The 22,071-nt window shown below is 37.2% G+C and overlaps 1 protein-coding gene across 2 annotated transcripts in view; it reads left to right on the forward strand.

Annotated features, from left to right (window-relative positions):
* Nucleotides 1–22,071, forward strand: part of PAFAH1B1 (platelet activating factor acetylhydrolase 1b regulatory subunit 1) — a 73,795-nt gene that overhangs the window by 20,656 nt on the left and 31,068 nt on the right. For both annotated transcript variants that reach the window (XM_027130660.1, XM_027130661.1), the window contains exon 2: nt 9,725–9,945. In XM_027130660.1, coding sequence (XP_026986461.1) covers nt 9,914–9,945 — 32 coding nt within the window. In that variant the 5' untranslated portion in view covers nt 9,725–9,913. The remainder of the gene's footprint in view (nt 1–9,724; nt 9,946–22,071) is intronic.

Genomic DNA, 22,071 nt, shown 5'->3' on the forward strand with positions numbered 1-22,071 from the left:
AATTTATTTAAAAGTTACATGAAATTGAAATTTCATTGTCCATAAAGTTTTATTGAAACAGAGACCCACATATTCCACATAGATTATTTATTGTTGTTAATTTCTTGCTACAGAAACCATAAGGTCCAAAAACTTAAAATATTTACTGTCTGGCCCATTATAGAAAGTTTGCTGACCCCTGGTGTAGATTCAAAGGAAAGGAGATAGAATCCAGACAAAAAGCGACAAAATAATATAGTTACAAAAGAATGTGTCTTTATTAGACACATACCAGGAATATGAGGACGACACAGAGTTGTATGATGAACAAGCCAGCAGTATTTTCTTGAAGAATTAAAAAAAATCTTTAATAACAGCTTAACTATAATGAAAAATACTTAGTTATTTCAAAGTGTTGTATTGACCTCTTTTTCCTGTTGATATAAAATTTCTCCTCCAGATATATCTGAAGGGCTTTGTAAATATTTCTTTGAATTTGGGTGACAGTTGTTGCAGTTACCATTGAAATCTGAGTACCTTGGCCTCCTGATTTGATTTTTGCCCTTGGAACACAGATGAGTTCTGACACTTGATTTCTCAATTTCCCCTTCTTTATAATTTTGCTTTTGGCCCTTTAGGACTGGCTGTAGTCTGTAATGTTGAATATATGGTTCTCTGCTAAGGATGTGTATCAAAATCATCTGGAGAAAATTTTAAAATTTAGATGGCGTCTCAGAATCTCTGAGGAGAAGGTCTAGCCAAGATTATTTTCAGGATGTTTCTCAGGGGGTTCTAACGTACACTCCTGGTTAAAATCCATAGTTACTTCCTTCAACTATTTTAGTAAATCCTATTTGAAAAAAAATACATATGTGGCATTTATTGTTCTGTGTCCCAGAGGTGTTTTTCAACCTAAAGAATCATTGCCTAAATTTTTTTTTTTCATTGCCTAAATTTACGTATACTCACAGAGGTCATCAGCATCAGTTTGGTAAATTCATTTTCTCTTTTGATGTCACTCAATAGAATAGTAGAATACAAGTTGGAATTCACATTAGAGAGCAAGTAGTATAATTTAGTATTCTTTATTTTTATGAGATATTTATTTGGCATCATAGAATCCCAGTGAATCTGGAAATAATGGATTTAATGAGGTAGAACACAATTTATATGAGACTCAATATTTTTAGAAGGAATAGTTCATTTTGTTTTGTCAGTAGTTCTGTCAGGCTGTATGTCTGTAAAACAACTGTTTAAATAGTAGATCTTTTCCTCTTGTTTTCATTTAAGTGTATTTTGACACCAGAGTGAAGTTAAAAGAAAAAAGTGACCTGCAACCTCTAAAAGCATACTAAAACAACAAGTGTTTGTCTTTTTTCACATTCTATTTCACTGTTTACAGGCATACACAGTTGTATCACACAGAAAACTGATTTGAGATAAAAAGCACTAGAAAGCGATATACAATAAAATCTAAGCAGGTCAGTCAGAATTCCATTTCTTAGGAACCATCAGATGTTCCAAATGGCTTCATGCCTTAAGTCAGAGAGGGATTTTAATCAACAGAGAAACGATCTTTGGAACTTCCCTGGTGGTGCAGTGGTTAAGAGTCCACCTGCCAGTGCAGGAGACCGGGTTCGATCCCTGGTCCGGGTGGATCCCACATGCCATGGAGCAGCTGAGTCTGTGTGCCACAACTACAGAGCCTGTGCTCTAGAGCCCGCGAGCCACAACTACTGAGCCCACGCGCCACAACTACTGAAGTCTGTGCGCCTGGAGCCCATGCTCCACAGCAGGAGAAGCTACCTCAATGAGAAGCCCATGCACCACAACGAAGAGTAGCCCCTGCTTGCCGCAACTAGAGAAAGCCCACATGCAGCAACGAAGACCCAATGTAGTCAAAAAATAAATAAGAAAAAAACAAGCGATCTTTGAGCACCCATCAACAGGTGAACACTGCTGGGGTGAAGATTATATCTAGCATGAGTTTAATGGGTGTGCTGTGAGAATGAGGAGGCATCCTGATTAATGTCCATAAAGGGAAAGCCAAGAATGATGAGGTAGACCGGCCAAGAAAAAGAAACAAGGAGAGGAAGAGAAGGGCTGAAAGGTCAACAGTAATGAGATGGCACTTGTAAGTTGCAATGGCAGTGAATATCAAAAACTTAGTGGAGAGAGTGATGAAGAAACAGAGGACAGGAGAGTTCTCAGTTATCTGTTTTGTGCCTCAGTAGTAGCCCTTTGTTCAGGACATCTCTCTTGTCAGTTTTAAGTGGGACTCAGTATTTTACATTTGATAACCGTTGAAGGCATTGATTTACCTGGAGAGTATCCAGGGAGTAGTGTTTAAGCAGTATGAGGGGTGAAGAGTATTCATTCCAGTAGAGTTTAGTGATAGGCTAAGGCTATAATAATAAAGGCTGCTATATTATTATAACAGAACTGAGGGTTTGAGGGCACTTTATTAGGGTTCTCCAGCAAAACAGAACCAATAGGATTTACGTATAAATTTAAAAGGAAAAAGTGACCACAGTCAATCGCCGGGAGAGGGAGAGAAAGGGGAGGGAGAGATTTTAAGAAATTGGCTCATGTGGTTGTGAAGGTTGGTAAGTCCAAAATTTGCAGGGTAGGCTGGCTGGCTGGTGAGCCAGGGAAGAGTTGATGTTGCAGCTCCACGTCCAAAGGCATCTCGGGGGATGTGTAAGTCTTTCTCTTAAGGCCTTCAACAGATTGGATGAGGCCCACCCACATTATGGAGGGTCATCTGCTTTACTCAGAGTCTACTGATTGAAATGTTCATCTCGTCTTAAAAATACTTTATCTCCTTTCTTCAGATTTATAATCTAAAGCTGTAGAGCATCTATTTGCAACACTTGCCTTTAATATTAAGAGTTACTAGACTTGAGATTGGTAGGAGTAATTCTCAGTAGAAAAGGTGATATCTTAATCATTGGTCCAAGGCTAATTGAAAAATGCAGAGTATTTTGGATGAGTGACTTAAATCTTGCAAAATGAAATATGGTAGTCAGTTGTAACTAATAGGAAAGTGAGGAAATGGTGCAGCTGTTGGAAGAATTTTACTTTTTCAAAAAGTGACCTATGCCTGAGCTTAGTCTGTCCCTCAATTATGAACCAACCTGGTCTTTTTTTGCTTTAGTTTTTGTTACTGCCTGCCAGTAGCAGGTCCTAGTGAATCATGGACCTCCAAGCTGAAGGAGAATAAGAACAAGTAGACATTAAAGCCTAGGTATTTGAGGGACTTCCCTGGTGATCCAGTGGTTAAGACTCCGTGCTCCCAGTGCAGGCGGCCTGGGTTCGATCCCTGGTCAGCAAACTAGATCCCGCATGCTGCAGCTAAGACCCAGTGCGGCCAAATAACTAAATAAATTAAACAAACAAACAAACAAACAAAAAACCTAGGTATTTGATTAAAAACTTTCAGTGATCTAACATTTTCAAATTGTGAGGATAGGGGAAATCTAACTTCTTCATGTTAATTGTTCACGCAGACCACAAGATACTGCAAGGACAATTAATGTTTTAGTTACTTTTGTCATCTTATTTGTTATTAGAAAACAGTTTCAGAACTCTAGAAGCTTATCTCTGTAGGTGGGAGAGTGAGGAAATGACAAAAATTGATTTAAGGAAATGAAGTTACTCTCGGGGATACTTTGTTGTCTGATGTAATCTTACAGAATTAAACTGTAAATTTAAAAATTTAAGTTTGACTGGGGTATTTTTCAGAATATGAAATGCATTGATTTCATAGGTAAGTGTACCTATTTTTTTTTTCATTATTTGACTGCATTGCAGTATGGCACTAATGATGTAGTTTTAAACATTGTTTTTACCTAGAGTAATAGTCAAAGTCAAATATTGAGAACTTAGAGAAACCTGTAACCTCATGTCTGATGCTGTGATAAGGAGCATCATCTGAAGTGATGAAGAATTTGCTGGCACACCCAGAATACCCACCACTATTTACATGGATGAGTCCGTACAGTGAGGACTGTGCAAATCAAAACACATATGTGTATGTTCTGTTGGGTTAGTTGTACGGAAATCAGAATGATTTGGATGGTGCAGACAATTTGGGGATGGTGAGAGGAAGAGAAGACAGCACAAGTGAAAAAACATTTTTCATCTAGGGGCCAGGACCATTTTTGGGGAGATGACTGCTTCAGTTTTCATTTCTCATGAAGCGCACAGTTTATGAAGAAACAGGAGATTCTATTTAACTCTAGAAAACTAGTATGAAAAGGTACTCAATAATTCTTCTGCCTTGCCTCATTGCTGTATCTGGAATATATTATTTGGATTAGGGTTATGAGCTATAATATAATACGTGCTATTCAAGGAAGGTAGATAATTTGCTGACCCTCTTTATTTTATTTTTTTAAAAAATATACCCCTTTCTCTTAGCTGTCATCATTCATTCATTCATTCATTTATGGCTGCGTTGAATCTTCGTTGCTGTGCAAGGGCTTTCTCTAGTTGCAGCGAGCGGGGGCTACTCTTGGTTGTGGTGCGCGGGCTTCTCATTGCGGTGGCTTTTCTTGTTGCAGAGCATGGGCTCTAGATGTGCGGGCTTCATTAGTGGCACGTGGGCTTAGCTGCTCCACGGCATGTGGGATCTTTCTGGATCAGGACTCGAACCCGTGTCCCCTGCGTTGGCAGGCAGATTCTTAACCACTGCACCACAAGGGAAGCCATGCTGACCCTCTTTAAATAAGGCATTGTTGAGTGACAATTTCATGAGAGCAGGAACCATTGGTAATCACTTAATGTACATCTAATAATAAGTAAATCTGACAGTTTCCATTTTTTATGTCAGTACACCTCTACTGTTACCATATAATTGGCTGTTTATGTTTTCCCTCAGACACATCCTTTATTTTCTGTGTTGTTTTCCCCTATTTCATAAACTCCTGGTTAGCAAAGAACAATGTAGATTTTTAGTGAAATAATATTTTATAAAGGTGTTTTGTGTGTGTGTGTGTGTCTGTGTGTCTGTGTCTGTGTTGACATAGGATTTATTTTAAATAGTTGTTTGTTTGGGCTTCCCTGGTGGCACAGTGGTTAAGAATCCGCCTGCCAGTGCAGGGGACACGGGTTTGAGCCCTGGTCCGGGAAGATCCCACATGCCGCAGAGCAACTAAGCCCGCAAGCCACAACTGCTGAGTCTGCGCTCTGGAGCCCGTGAGCCACAGCTACTGAGCCCACATGCCACAACTGCGGAAGCCTGCGCACCTAGAGCCTGTGCTCTGCAACAAGAGAAGCCACTGCAGTGAGAACCCCGTGCACCACAATGAAGAGTAACCCCCGCTCGCCGCAACTAAAGAAAGCCCGCGCACAGCAACGAACACCCAACACAGCCAAAAATAAATAAATCAAAAAAAAAAAAAGTTCTTTGTTTAAAAAGCCAAAAATTTTAAAAGTTTGGCTTTCAGCACATATCCAAGTCACTGTAATGGCCTTCAGAAATATTAAAATCATAAACATCAGTGAACACTCTAAGTCTTCCTTAAACATGACAAGTTCCAGTCTAGTACTCTTTAAGGCAAAGTTGTGTCAGTCCTCATAATTTTGACATTTTGTAGTGCTTATAATTTGAGATCAATGTAACATTCCCCCAAAATGCTGTTGTGTAAGCATCATTACTTCAAAACTGTATGTAATACTGTGTTACCAGGAAGAGAGAGAATAATACAGAAGAATTCTGCATTGCATAGAAATAAAACTCTGCTAAAATAAAACTGTAAAAAACTCTACTAAAAGCCTTTCATAAAAAAATGTAACAACCTTCTGCTTTAGTTTCCTTGAAGCTGGAAACTGATCTCAAAATTTGAAGCCTTAACATCACAGTGCCTCAAATTCTAGGATATTCTTTTGATTTACACCAATTTTACATGAGGCTGATTGTCCCATTTTAAGAATGGTCTAAGTATTGTGATTTTCTTCTTTTTAATAAGTATTCAACTGGAAAATCCCTGGGTAAGACCTTACCAATCAATATGTTAATATTGAAGGCTTTAGCATTTAAAACAATATTGTTTGAGCAGAAAATTCCCATTAGCCTTGAAGCTTTCAGTCCCTAACTTTCGGACCAAAAGCTCTCATTGCAATGGGGTGAAATTGAGAGCTGTGTGGTGGACTTTATTTCCCACCTTGGTAAAACTAGACTTCTGCAGATCTTGTAGCTCTGTCCTGTCCGTGTAGTCTCTTTCAGTGTGTTACCACTTTCTATTGTAGTTTTCCAGGTAATTTTTAACGTAACTAACTATTGATACACAGCCTAATACAAAAGAATTTGACAGGAGAAAAATTTCAAATCGTTTGCTCAGAGATTATAGGACAGTATTATTGTTGTTGAAATATCTGTCTCAAGTGTGAATCCGTTAGCAGTGAGCCTTGGTGTCCTTGGGAAGTCCATGGGAGATAAAAGAACTTGCAAACTTGGCTAAGTGTGAAAACTTAGCCAATGTTTTTAACACATAGAAACAAAATGAGAGGAACTTTAATAATTTACTCACCATCCTGATTTGTAAGATTATTTTTTAATATTCTCTTACTTCTCTTTTCTTTTTTACTTTTCTTCTTTCTCTTTCTGTGGTGAGGTACTTATCCAAGTCATAAACATTGTTGTCTAGGAGAGCTGCACTGGTGTAGCAGAAAAGTGGATATAGTATTAGAATACAGAATACTTAAGAATTCTGCATTCCAGAAAGCATACTGAAGAAGCCTCTGTTTCTAGTGCTCAGGCAACACAGATCTGATCTCTTAAGAACGTCTGGATATTGACAAACCAAACTCTTCTTTGCAAATGAACAAACCAAACTCTTTGAAATATGTTTGTGATATATACAAGTAGCTTAGAGGGGATTATTGAAGTACTGCCAAAATACATTTCAAAAATGATAAGTCTTTTCATTCATTATGTTGACTTCGGAAGGATTTGTGAACCCCCTTAAAATGCATGTATGTAATATTTTGTTTATCTTCATATGTCCTTTTATGAGGGAAGAGGTCTTGGCTTTCATCACATTCTCAAAGGAGTCCAGACTCCTTTGTTATCAGTTATCAGACTCATAAACAAAAGTAGAGAATAATAACCATTCATTATCCATCTTCAACAGTTATCAACTCAAAGCTAATATTGTTTCATATATGTCCCTCCATCCAAACTTCCAAATTTTTTGAAGCAAATCCCAGACATGTTATTCCACTGATAAAATTTTCATTGTATATTTCTAAACGACTTTAAAAAATAATCACGATACCGTTGTCCCTTGAAAAACTCAGTTATTCTTTAATATCATCAGACATCCAGTCAATGTTCACATTTCCCCAAATGTTTGTTAATTGGTTTGTTTTACAAAAATTATTTATTTTACACTTTCTAAAAGTTCAGATCTAAGTAAGGTCAGTGAAGTCCAATGGTTATATCACTTATCTCTTTTAATATATAGGTTTCCCTTTCCAACTCTTTTTTAAATTTCCTTGGAATTTATTTGAAGAAACTGGGTCATTTTATAGGGCTTTTCACAATCTGGATTTTGCTGGTTATATCCCCATGGTGTCTTTAACATATTCTTCTGCCCTCTATACGTCTTGCAAATTGATAGTTGGAGCCAGAGACTTGAACAGATTCAGATTTGATTTTGTGGCAAGAATACTTTATAGGTGGCGTGTTGTTATTCTGTCAGTGGATACATCATGTCTGGTTGTTTCATTGTTTGCCTTTGGTTAATTAGGGGGTGAAAATGGTCATATTAAAATTATTCATTCCTTTATTTCTCTTGAGTCTTTTTTTTTCTCCACCATTAGCATTTAAGCATCTCGCTTGGTTGAGAAAAACAACAACCCAGAAAAACTGCTTTTTAACATTTCCATCTGTTTCTAAGATTTTTATTCATGGTACCATCTTTACTTCATCTTCTTGCACTCATCAGCCCATTTGGATGTGGATTTTGCGGTGTTGAACCATGCCCTTACCATTTTACTGAAACCATTCTCATCAAGGTTATCAGTGGGAGCTCTATACTGAATGGAACAGACCCATTTCAGACCTTATTTTACTTGACAGTTGGGTAACTTTGGGTATTGTTGGTTGCCTCTCCTTGAAATACTTCCTTGGCTTGTGACATATTCTCTCTTCTTTTTACTTTTACCTCTTTAATTGCTTCCTCTTAGCCTCTGTTGTAGACTCTTACGTGTTGGTGTTGCTCTGCCTGGCTCTAGGCTAGGGCTTCTGCTCATTGTACTCTACACATTCTCCATAGGTCATCTCATCCTTTGTCATGGCTTCAGTTATACCGTCTCTTAGCTGGTAAGTACCAGACCTTTTTTTCTCCCCCCATAGGTTGGTTATTTTCAGAACTGACTTGGTTGTACAGCTTCTGACTAGAAATCTCACAGGCACCTTGGATTCAGTGTATCTAAAGATGGAATGAGTCACACTTACTTCTTCATCCCCTCACACATAGTTCTACTTAGTTCAACTTATTTCTAATCTAGAAATCTAGAAGTTTTTTGAGTTGACTTCTTGACTGACCTTTTACTCTCACCTTTCTAGTTCTCTTTATTTACTGCTGCTATTCTAGTGTAGATCTCCATCATCTTTCACCTTCATTACTGCAAGCCTTCTATCTGGTTTCTTCCTTTCCCGTCCTTATGGTCCATTCTTCACTATATAAATGAGAATGATTTTTCTAAAAAACTTATCTAATGGTTTACCATTGTCCCTAGGATAAATTGTAAAGACCAGAGCTTGTTTTGTGGCCTAGCCTGTGCTTACCTCTTCAGCTTTATCTTTTTAAAAATTTATTTATTCATTCATTCATTCATTTATTTAGTCTGTGTTGGGTCTTCGTTGCTGTGCGTGGGCTTTCTGTAGCTGCTGCGAGTGGGGGCTACTCTTCGTTGTGGTGCGTGGGCTTCTCGTTGCGGTGACTTCTCTTGTTGCGGAGCACGGGCTCTAGGCGCGCGGGCTTCAATAGTTGTGGCACGCAGGCTCAGTAGCTGTGGCTCCCAGGCTGTAGAGCGCAGGCTCAGTAGTTGTGGCGCACAGGCTTAGTTGCTCTGCTGCATGTGGGATCTTCCCAGACCATGTCTCGAACCCGTGTCCCCTGCATTGGCAGGCGGATTCTTAACCACTGTGCCGCTAGGGAAGTCCCAAAATTATTTCTTGATTAAATGCATTGGTTAAGAAGGCATGAGATTGCTAAATGGCTTGTTTACATTATAAGTAATATCAGCTATTCTAAGATCACTAGTAACTAATATTCAATCTTGAAGGTTACTTCAGTTATGGTTGGAACCTTTGGCTTGTGGACAGTTTCTGAAGTACTTATCTTTGTTACTTTTTTCAGGTAATGCTTCTTTTTGTAAATTAGAAAATTTGTTTTTTTATCATTAATGGAAAATTATTGTCTTCTCTAGAAGTTGTATGTTAATATTCAAAATTTAATAAAATTGGTATCAATATATCTAGTAGGTGACATGGTTGTGAGTGGGTAAATTTTAAAATAGTGTTCTTTTGGCTCAGTAAACTATTAAAGATAATTTAAAATTCGTAAAATGACTATTTTAGCATTGATTTTCACAGTAGGTTAAAAAACATCATCTGATACTCATATTACCATCATAGTAATACCTCACCTTTGAAAGTGTATACTGCAGATAATAATTTAGAAATAATTTAAATTCTAAGTGAAAGAAATAATCTTTCTCTCTTTCTTCTTAGGTGGAATGAACCTTACTTGTTGAATATCTCCTGGTTACTCGTTGGATTCACTTGTGGAAGAATCATTTTCCCCTGCGTGGAAGCCACTTAGTGGCATATTTAATTATAAATCCAGGGATTGCAAAGTTTTTTGATTTCCCAAAGGAGGGACATACCACTATATCAAATAAGCTTGACATTACAGCCAAAATGGTGCTGTCCCAGAGACAACGAGATGAACTGTAAGTTTTTCTGTTTTGTGATTTTTAAAAAATCCTCTCATAAAGGACAAAGTAGTAAATTAAAATACAGCTTTGGGAGACATATTCTAAATTAAAACTATTGTTATGAGAGTTCAAATATTGGTTTGGACTATTTGGTCTGATTTTAAAACTGGATCTTATTTTGACATAGTATTATTTACCCATTTGACATAAACGTGTATATGTTTAAAGCAGAGCAAACAAGTAAGTTAGTTGGGATAAGTTCTATCCTAAGCGTGTATTAACTATCTTTTGTTTAATAGGAAGGTAGGTGCTTCAAAGCTCTTCAAAATTTTTTTGTCTGGAATCCGTGTATTAGAAAAATGAAAGCTTTTTTGTTGTTTTTACTGCTAATGCCTTTCCTTTTTGTCTTACTGTGTTATCTTTTATCATCCAATGGCTATTGTATTTGAACTTTATGAGGTGGCTAGTATAGTTAATGCAAGTGCATTAATGAAAGAAGCATGAAATGATTTGACTACTGCTATTTTATAGTATCTTACAGCATCCCATATTTTATAATATTCTATTTTTGTAGGTGAGGAAATAGGGGGAACATTTAACTTCATGTTCTAGGTATTTAAAAGATTTTCTGGGCTTCCCTGGTGGCGCAGTGGTTGAGAGTCCGCCTGCTGATGCAGGGGACATGGGTTCGTGCCCCGGTCCGGGAAGATCCCACGTGCCATGGAGCAGCTGGGCCCGTGAGCCATGGCCGCTGAGCCTGTGCATCCAGAGCCTGTGCTCCGCAACGGGAGAGGCCCGCGTACCACAAAAAATAAATAAATAAATAAAAATAAAGATATAATAAAAGATTTTCTGTGGGTTTTAAAAAATTTCATTTGGAAATAATTTCAAATCTGTAGAGAAGTTGTAAGATTAGTACAAAGAATACTCATACATTTTATCCAAATTCACCTATTGTTATTTTTTACCATTTTCTCTATCATTTGCACTCTAGTTGTGTGTACAGTATTTTTTTTTTAATTGGAGTATAATGCTTTAAAATATTGTGTTAGTTTCTGCTGTACAATGAAGTGAATAAGCTATATGTATACCTCCATCTCCTCCCTCTTGGACCTTCCTCCCACGCCCTGCCCATTCCACCCATCTGGGTCATCACAGAGCACCGAGCTGAACTCCCTGTGCTATATACAGCAGGTTCCCACTAGCTATCTATTTTATACATGGTAGTATATATATGTCAATCCTAATCTCCCAATTCGTCCCACCCTCCCCTTCCCCCCACCCATGTCCACATGTCCGTTCTCTACATCTGCGTCTCTATTCCTTCCCTGGATATAGGTTCATCTGTACCATTTTTCTGGCTTCCACATATATGAGTTAATATACGATATTTGTTTTTCTCTTTTGACTTACTTCACTCCACAGTATTTTTTTTAAAACCATTTGAGAGTAAGTTGCATGCATGAACGACCTTTCCCCGAGGTACTTCACTGTGCGGTTCCTAAGAATAACTTTATTTTTTTATAAAACCACAGTACAGTTAGCAGTTTCAGTAAAATTTAACATCGTCACAATACTTTTTATTTAATCTACATCAATTTTGTTAATTGGGCCAATAATGTCCTTTATAGCATTTTTTCCCCCTCTCTGGTACACAGTCCAGTCTAGGATTAGGTATATTTATTTGTCATGTCACTTTAGTCTCATTTAACCTGGAACATTTCCTCAACATTTCTTTGTCTTTTATGACATTAATATTTTTGAATAGTCTTTAAAAAAATTCTTTTTATTGAATGAAAGATTCTTTAAATTCTATAGCGCTTTACAATTTTCAGAAGCTTCACACATGATTTTATATAATCCCATAGTAACCCTTTTTTCCTCCCTACTCCTAAGTTGCCCCTTCCCCACTTCCGTCACCCCACTGGTAACTAACCACTGGCTTGTTCTCTATATCTGTGAGTCTGCTTCTTTTTTGTTTTATTCACTAGTTTGTTGTATTTTTTTTAGATTCCACATATTAGTGATATCATACAGTATTTGTCTTTCTCTATCTGGATTAGGTCACTTAGCATAATGCCCTCCAAGTCCATCCACGTTGCTGCAAATGGCAAGATTTTCTTTCTTTTTTTTTGGCTGAGTAGTATTCCATTGTATATATATCACATCTTCTTTACCCATTCATCTGTTGGCAGACACTTAGGTTGCTTCCATACTTTGGCAATTGTAAGTAATGCTGCTATGAACATTGGGGTGCATGTATCTTTTCAAATTAGTGTTTTTGCTTCTTTCAGTATGTACACAGGAGTAGAATTGCTGGGTCATAAGGTAGCTCTATTTTTAGTTTTTTGAGAAACCTCCTTACCTTTTTCCACAGTGGCTGCACCAATTTATATTCCCACCAACAGTGTATGAGGGTTCCCTTTTCTTGCCAGCGTTTGTTATTTGTGAGTCTTTTTTTTTTTTTAATAGAGTATTTCTCATTTTATGTTTGTCTGTTTCCTCATGATTAGATCCAGTTTATGCATTCTTGGACAGAATACTACATAAATAATTTTGTATTCTTTTCAGGATATCATATCTAGGGACACAGAATGTCCATTTGTCCCTCAATGATGATGTTAATTTTGATCACTCAGTCTAAATGTCTGATGTCTCCACTATATAGTTGCTTTTATTTCCTTTTCAGCAGATAAGTGGGGAGATATTTTAAGATCATGCAAACATTTTTCTTTCCTGTCGATAATTTCTCTCCTAGATTTAACATCCATTGATGATTCCTGCTTGAATGATTCTATACTACAGTGGTGGCAAAGTGATGATTTTCTAACCCCACTACTCATTCTGTATTTGTTAGCACTCAGCATTTTACTGTAATCAGTGGACCTTCTTTTTCTCCTTTTTATATACTTCTCTTTTCATTATTGGTATTAACTCATGGGTTCTTAGATTTTCAGTTATCATTCTTTACTATTGTACTGTTTTGGTGCTTGAATTGTCCCAGATTGTCCCATAGGAGCCTCTTCAGTTGGCTCTTATCTATGCCCCTGTCATTTTTTGTGAGCACCTCCTTACTTTCTAGGATAACAGGATATTCCAAGCTTATTGTTTACCTATCCTGTCTTAACCTTAGAATCAGCTGTTGCTCTAGAAAGCCCTGGTTCCTCTTAGTGGGGAATGGTATTTGAGACCAAGGTATGGGCACTAAGTGTACTCATTACTACTGGGATGTCTTTGCTCCTGGGCCCTTTAAGTAGACAGAACTAGGACATGCATGTATGTATTAACACATATACAGACCCCCTAGCTCATCTGTGTACTAAAGTTTCTCGGTCTTCGCACAGTTGGCGTTCTGCGCCGAATCATTCTGTGCCGTGGGGGCTGTCCTGTACGCTCTTGGTTGTCTAGCAACACCCCTGGCTTCTGCCCACTAGGTGCCACAACCAAAAATATCTCCAGATGTTGCCACTGTCCTCTAGGAGGGCTGTCATACTTCCGAAATAGTTTTACTATTTTACATACTACTACAAAAAACAAATCTCCTGGAAAGGGTGCAGAGTTTGTATGCAGTTATCCCCCCATCCATCCTGCCCAAGACTGAGAGTATATAATCAAATACTGTGTTTGTAAGTTACGTGGATTTGTTTTGTACTGTTTTTTCTTCACTCTTCATGTAGTTATATCATTCATTTGAAATACAGTTGGGTTCACGTGTTCTAGTGTTTCAGTTTCTGTGTTTTGCATCACACCCCCTTCCCATCTTCTCTAGTTGCGGCGAGCTGGGGCTACTCTTCCTTGCGGTACACGGACTTAATTGCGATGGCTTCTCGTTGCAGAGCACGGGCTCTAGGTGTGCAGGCTTAGTAGTTGTGGCATGCGGGCTTCAGTAGTTGTGGCTCGCGGGCTCTAGAGCACAGGCTCAGTAGTTGTGGCACACAGGCTTAGTTGCTCCGCGGCATGTGGGATCTTCCTAGACCAGGGCTTGGACCCGTGTGCCCTGTGTTGGCAGGTGGATTCTTAACCACTGCACCACCAGGGAAGCCTGCAAATGTACTTTTATAAGCCTACAAATGTACTTTTATATTATTGAAGGCATGTCTGGTTTTTAATCATTCTTGTTTCTAAGTCACTTCAGATCCTTTTCTTCTAGATACCTGTGTGAGCTGACTGCAAGTCATGCTTATTACCCTCATAATCAGGATGAATATTTAAACATGGCCAAGAATAGAGCTTATATATATGTGTGTGTGTGTGTGTGTGTGTGTGTGTATATATATATAAATTTATTTATTTTTGGCTGCGTTGGGTCTTTGTTGCTGCACACGGGCTTTCTCTAGTTGCCGCGAGCGGGGGCTACTGTTTGTTTCAGTGCGCGGGCTTCTCATTGTGATGGCTTCTCTTGTTGTGGTAGGCCCGCGGGCTTCAGTAGTTGTGGCTCACAGGCTCTAGAACGCAGGCTCAGTAGTTGTGGCGCATGGGCTTAGTTGCTCCGCGGCATGTGGGATCTTCCCGGACCAGGGCTCGAACCCATGTCCCCTGCATTGGCAGGTGAATTCTTAACCACTGCGCCACCGGGGAAGGCCCAAGAATAGAGCTTGTAATTTGGCTAAAAATCAGTTGAGAAGGGGAGAACCTAATTTCAGGTGGCCAAGTTTTTATAGAATTTGAGATAAGAATTGACTTAAAAGGGCTCATCAAGCAAAAAAAAATTGTCTTACAGATCTAAATGTAATTTTGGGAAGTAGATTTAGTGTCTTCCAATTTTTAGTAAGGAAATAAAATGAAGGGATTTGCTTTTTCTCCTGTTTTTGAAAATGATGTGCACATATATTTACTATGATAGCAAGAAACAAATGTTTATGTACCTCTTACAAGTAAGATATTTTTTGGCACCTCTGTTAGCCTTTGTAACATTTTAGCATTTCTGAAGGTTGGATAGCAGGCTATAAAATTCTTTGAGGTGTTTTTGGAAAAGAAATGAAATTAATTTTAACAAACTTGAAACAGGTAATTTGTGATTCAGCTCAGCAAATGTGTATTGCCTGCCTTCTGTGTTCTTACTACTCTAGGGCATATAAACATGAATAATAACATGAAAACATTTTTGTGGTTATGACAAACATCTTTATTTTATAGATAAATCGAGGATGGGAGAAATTAAAATTATCCAATTTTGTGACACTAATAGAGGCAGTTTTCTGACTTTAAGTTCACTATTCATTAAACAAAATTCCATTACCACAATTAATATATGTCAAAAGTAAACATAACCCCCTACTTTCTCAGTCCCACTTTCCAGAAGTGTCCACCATCACCTCTGTATATTATAATTTTTTCACATATTTTCATGTTTTTACAAAAATTACATGAACATCTGTTTTTCCTTAAGAGTTATAAGATAGAATTATACTTTACAACCTGTTTTTAATACTTTTTGTCACCCTTTCTTTGAGTTTGGAAATGGTACTATCTGTTATTAGTTCATCTAATAGCTACTTATAGCAAAATAAACTTATACCTCTATTTTTTTTTTTTTTTCGCGATATGTGGGCCTCCCACTGTTGTGGCCTCTCCCTCCGCGGGGCACAGGCTCCGGATGCGCAGGCTCAGCGGCCATGGCTCACGGGCCCAGCCCCTCCACGGCACGTGGGATCTTCCCGGACCGGGGCACGAACCCGCGTCCCCTGCATCGGCAGGCGGACTCTCAACCACTGCGCCACCAGGGAAGCCCTCTATTGTTTTTTTTTAATCAAATTTTACACATTGATTTCCCCCTATGAAAGATGAAGGAAGTCTGTTACTTTTATGTTGTCCTGGTTGATAATATTTGTACTGTTTGATTTGATGTTCACCCCTAGTTCCTTTGTGCCACAACTTTACCATTCTTGTATTTTTTAACAGCTGTAATGAAGTATAATTGATATACAAGTAACTGTACCTATTTAATGTGTACAATTTGATGAGTTTGGACCATTCTTGTATTCTTTTTTTTTTTTTTTTTTTGCGTGGTTCGCGGGCCTCTCACTGTTGTGGCCTCTCCTGTGCGGAGCACAGGCTCCGGACGCGCAGGCTCAGCGGTGGCCATGGCTCACGGGCCTAGCTGCTCCGCGGCATGTGGGATCTTCCCGGACCAGGGCATGAACCCATGTTCCCTGCATCGGCAGGCAGACTCTCAACCACTGCGCCACCAGGGAAGCCCCTGTATTCTTATTTTGATTCCTCTATTGTTGGGTAGATTTTGTCATTATGTACCTTTTTGAAGATGGACTCATAAGTAGACCTCTGTGGGTCTTTGCATGCTAGAGACTAATTTTTTCTTGCTCCCAAAATGAATGACAAATGAAAAGTGAACAATTTTTAGATTACACATTTTTCCCAATCAGAGTTATAAATATTAAGGAAAAAAAATTGCCATGCATTAGACTGCAAAGAAAATCTCAAATTCCAAAAAAGCAGAAATCACGTAGGGCTCATTTGCTGACCATAATGCAATAAAAATATAAATTAATAGCAAAAGGAGAGAAAAGAGAAATCTATTCATGTGAACATTTAAAAATATACTTCTAAATAACTGTGGAATAAAGAGAGAAAAATAAAACTTAGGAAGTGAAGAAATCAGTAATAGTGAGGGTACTCACCTCAGGGATATAGCCTACATAGCATACAGAAAACTAGATGGTCTTTACTCTTAAGAAAAAAGAAAACAAAGATGAGAAATGAACATTCAATTCAAGAAAAAAGGAAAATAAGGTTAAAGGAAGCAGAGGGAAGGAATTAATAATAAGAGCAGAAATTAATGAAATAGAAAATATAACTTGGTAACTTGTTTGGTAAAATTAAAAACTAGCTTTAAAAATAGACAAAACTGGGGCTTCCCTGGTGGCACAGTGGTTAAGAATCCACCTGCCAATGCAGGGGACACGGGTTCGAGCCCTGGTCCAGAAAGTATCCCACATGCTGCGGAGCAACTAAGCCCGTGCGCCACAACTACTGAACCTGCACTCTAGAGCCTGCGAGCCACAACTACTGAAGCCCACATGCCTAGAGCCCGTGCTCTGCAACAAGAGAAGCCACCGCAATGAGAAGCCTGCGCGCCGCAACGAAGAGTAGCTCCCACTCACCACAACTAAAGAATGCCTGCGCGCGGCAACAAAGACCCAACGCAGCCAAAAATTAATAAAAATAATTGATAGTAGGGGAAATTGCAGTGGGGCTGGGAGAATATGGGAATGCTGCACTACCTACTCAATTTGTTTCTGTAAATCTAAAACTGTTCTAAAAAATAAAGTCTAAAAAAAGGATGTTACAGAGTATGTAAATATGAAAAGGTTTTTTAAAAAATAGATAAAACTGAAAGAAAAAAGACACAAATGAACAATATAGTAATGAAAAAGGCAGCATAAAATGAACTCAGGGGATTTTCAAAATTATGAGAATGTTCTATCCTATTAGATTTGAAAATCTAAATGACCTGAGTGATTTTCTAGGAAAATATATATGATAAAATTTGTTCAGGAAGAGGTGGAAAACTTGAATAATTGACTGTAGAGGAAATGGTAAAAATAGTTACAGATATCAAGTCCAGACGATTTTCAAGCCTAGACTTTCTGTCAAGTCTTTAAGGACCAGTAACTTCCCAGATTATGTTGTCTATTCCAGAACATAGAAAAAGGTGGAAAACTTAGGAGCTCATTTTGTAAGGGTAGATAGAATAACCCTGATAGCGACACCAGGCAAAAGGAAAATAACAGCAAACATTACACACTAATTTTTTACGTGAACTCAGATATAAAGATACTAAATAATATAACAGCTGAATCCAGTAGCATATGAGAAAAGTTAATCATGGCCAAGTATGATTTATCCCAGGAATGCAAAGATTTTTCAATATTTAGAAACCTGTTAGTGTAATTACTATATTAATAAATAGGAGAAAAGTGATCAATCCAGGAAATACAGAAATAGTATTTTTAATAATCCTGATTGTTAGAAGTTTCTGAGAAAATAAGGAATAGGATATTTTCTTAACATGATTAAGGCTTGTTGCCAGAAATTTACAGCAAACATTAGAAATATCAAGTGCATTTCCATTAAAGTCTAGAAGAAGTTCAGAATTCCTACGTTCCTGCTACCATTTAAACTTTATTTGAGATTCTAGGCAATGCAGTGAGGCAACAAAAAGAATTAGATAAAACTACAGGAAAGGAAGAGACCAAATATATTTGTAGGTGATAGCATCTACGTAGGAAATCCAACAGAATCAACTATAGAATGATTGGGTTTAGTATGGTGGCCATAAACAAGATGGCATTCAAAAATAAATTGTTTTTGTTATCAGGTAATATAGTAGAAAAGATTACTTTGCCCTGTTTCTAGTGAAAAATGTGAATAATGGGAAGGTGTCAGAACTTTCATATTATTAATAAAATTAAATAGAATCCCAATCAAAATCCAAACAGAATTTTTCATGAACTTGACCAGCTTGATTTGAAACGTCATCTGGAAGAGAAAAATGGTTATGAAAAAATTATAAAGGATTAATGAGAAAGCAACTAATTGTACCAGATATCCAAACATTAATACAAAGGTGGTAAGTAAAATATTTGTGGACTAGGCAAATAGGTTAAGGGGACAGATAAAGTTCAGAGACAGGCCCATTTATCCATAGAAATTAAGCGTATGGTAAAAGTGCCTTTTCACATCAATAGAGAAAAGATGTACTGTTCAGCAAATAGTGTTAGTACAGCACATTGTTAAGATAAACTTGAATTCAGATGAAGTAAAAGCCCAAATGTTGTTAAACACATAAAAATTACAGTGTAGAGGACTTACCTGGTGGCACAGTGGTCAAGAATCCGCCTGCCAGGGCAGGGGACAGGGGTTCAAACCCTGGTCTGGGAAGATCCCACATGCCATGGAGCAACTAAGGCCATGTGCCACAACTACTAAGCCTGCACTCTAGAGCCTGCAAGCCACAACTGCTGAGCCTGCATGCCACAACTACTGAAGCCCGCGCGCCTAGAGCCCGTGCTCCGCAACAAGAGAAGCCACTGCAATGAGAAGTCCGTGCACCGCAACGAAGAGTAGTCCCAGCTTGCTGCAACTAGAGAAAGTCTGCGCACAGCAACGAAGACACAACGCAGCCATAAATAAATAAATAAATAAATAATTGTGGTATAGAAATGGTAGAAGAAAATACAGCCTTTTGGTAGGAAAAGACTTCCTAAAGATACCAAATGTGGAAAACAAAAGAAGTGGTAAATCTGACTATATCGAATTAGAAAATTTTTATAAGAAGAAAGACCTAAAACAAAATTAAAATACAAGCGACCTGCTGTGGAAAATATCTGCAACACATATAACAACGGAATGGCATCTAGAGTATATAAAGAAGTCCTAAAAATTGATTAAAAAATTATCACAAACTACCAGTAGAAAAAAGAAAAAATATTACTAAGGCCATTCACAAACAAAACAAATTTTAAAATTGGCCAGTAAACATGTGACATAGTATTTAACATCTGTAAACAAAACAAGATACAGTTTGTTCTTTAAACAATTGTCCAAAATGAAAATGATGATAACCTTGGCTAGCAAGGGTGAAGGGAAATGGCTTCTCTCAGGTACCGGATGGATGTATACATTGTTATAATTTCTTTAAAGGTCAGTTTGACAGTATCTTTTAAAATATGTTCTTTGATTTAACAGTTTTCTTTATAAAGAGCTCTTTTTAGCACATATGCAAATATTTCTGTATGGATAGCTGTGTAAAATTATGTATGTTTATTGCATTGTTTTCAGTGGTAAGAAACTGGTAACAACCTAAAACGGTCTATCATTAGGGGTATGTTAAATATAGTACATCCATTCTATGGGATACTGTATATCAGCTTAAAAATGTGGTATATTTATGTGTATCTACACATAAAGAGGTGTAAAATCTATTGTTCAGTCAAATAATCTGGTTGTTAAATAAGATGGTATGATACGTTTCTGTTAAACACCCACACACACAACTATGCATTTCTTTTGTGCCTATATCTGTGTAGATGCACAGATAAAGGCCTGAAAGGATATACACTAAACTGTGAACAGTGGTTACCTCTGAAGAGAAGAATGAAATTGGATAAAGGTAGAACGAAGATTTCTGACAGTATTGTTTCAGTATTTTAGAAAGCAAATATATTTACTTTTTGTGTAAATAAAATAAAAATTTAATGGATTTTCTTTTAAACAAAAAAACTATAGATAATTAATGTTCTCTGGCATTATAGGTTGCAATGGAGAAGCTTTAGGTCAGCCTGTTTCTCCTTGCTTTTCTGCCTAGGGTATCCATAGTATTTGTTCACTTATCTTCATGTTCACCAAGGTAGGTTTTGGATATTCTGTATTTTAAGAACATTTGCTCTTATTATATCAGTATTTGGTTATATCATATTATGTCTTTTTGGATTCCTTTTGTTTTGATTTATTTTTAGTTTTATGTTACCTTAGATTTTTTTTGAAGGAATAGAGTGTTCATCTATAATTTTCTGCTGCTTCCAGGGGTTATTCTTCCTCTCTAAAGCATGCTTTTCTCTCTATTTTACTTGCTTTGCTACTTTTCCTCTTCTCCTCTTAAAAAAGTTTGCGCGGGTCCTTTGTGGCATTTTTTAGGGCAGTTCTGTTCGTGGGAAAAAGTGAGACAAAGCTGGCATAGCTTGAAATTGAGTGTGCTGTCTTAGTACACCTTTCTACCATATTAGTACAGTCCTTTGCCCTTGGGGCGTTTTACCTCAGCTTTCCACAACCTTCCCAGGTGAGCTAATCTTCCTCAAGTGATATCAAGGCTTTTTTGGATAATTTATTGTTTGTCTCTGTTAGCTAATTCTGGCTGGCTCGTGTAAAGCTAATTCTCTTTACCCTTCTCTTAAATTCTGCTTTACCTGTAGACAGCTTCACTGCCCTAAAAATCCCCTGTGCTTGCATCGTTCCTCCTTCCTCTCTCCAAAACCCCTGGCAACCACTGATCTTTTTACTGTCTCTGTAGTTTTGCCATTTCCAAAAGTTGAAATCACGTGGTATGAGGCTTTTCAGAATGACTTCTTTCACTTAGCAATGTGCATTTAAGGTTCCTTCATGTCTTTTTGTTACTATAATATATTTTTAAGCTGTGTTTTGCTTTAAAAAACTAACCTCTTCAGTTAGTTGAGGTGTTCAAGTTTCTCTTCTGCATACATTTGAACATTGTATATATTTAATATCTATTAAAGAGTGGTTCTGTCCTGGCCTTTAAAAAAAGTAAAGATCTGTACTTCCCTACACACTTAAAATTGTACATGGGAGTACACTACTACCTCTGTGAATTAGAATCTTCCTAATACTGGGTAGGAAAAGTAAAATACATGAATTGGGTGCTGGGACTGAAATGAGACTGTAACTAATTCATATCCTCTCAGTTTCAAATTTTTATTTTTAAAAGCTATGTATTTTCTTTGACTATAAAAATAAGTATATATTTAAACATAAACTTCTTAATATATTGCTTTCATCTGGCTTATGTTTTGAGGTTCTGCTGCTTTTTAAACTTTAAAAGGTTGATAATAATGAAACCTGTAACCATATTTCCTTGGGGTGAAAGAGTATGATGCCTTCTGAGTCTTCAAAGGAAGATTAAAATATTCTCAGTTTGTGTTATATTTAATCTTTTTATTCTTTGTAAGTTTTTAATTGAAATATTTCATTCAGTAGAATGCATCATATTCTCATCATTCCAGATAACAAATAATGACTTAACTATAATTTAGGAGTACTGGTATTTTCTCCTGTTGTTAATGTTAGACTTGTCAAAACAATAACCTAGTAAACAAAAACACATACTTCATTTGTGAAATTAAACCAAAATTATAAAATTGCTGAATGTTTCAAAAACTATATTTTGACATTTGTAGGGAAGAGTGAAATGTAGGCATCTCTAAAGATAGTAAAGATGTGGTCATCAATTTCAAAGTTGTTGATTTTTCTATAGAACTCATACAAAGCTTTTATTGTGTCATATGACGTTTCATTTCACTGAAATTTTTTATTGTATTCTAGAGGATTGTATTAGAAGAGAAGTCATACTGTAAAAGAGAGGAAGGCAGTGCCACAAATACTATTAAG

The sequence above is a fragment of the Aethalodelphis obliquidens genome, unplaced genomic scaffold, assembly GCF_003676395.1.
Source record: "Aethalodelphis obliquidens isolate GAN/ISIS:26980383/991018 unplaced genomic scaffold, ASM367639v1 scaffold38, whole genome shotgun sequence".
NCBI lineage: Eukaryota > Metazoa > Chordata > Mammalia > Artiodactyla > Delphinidae > Aethalodelphis > Aethalodelphis obliquidens.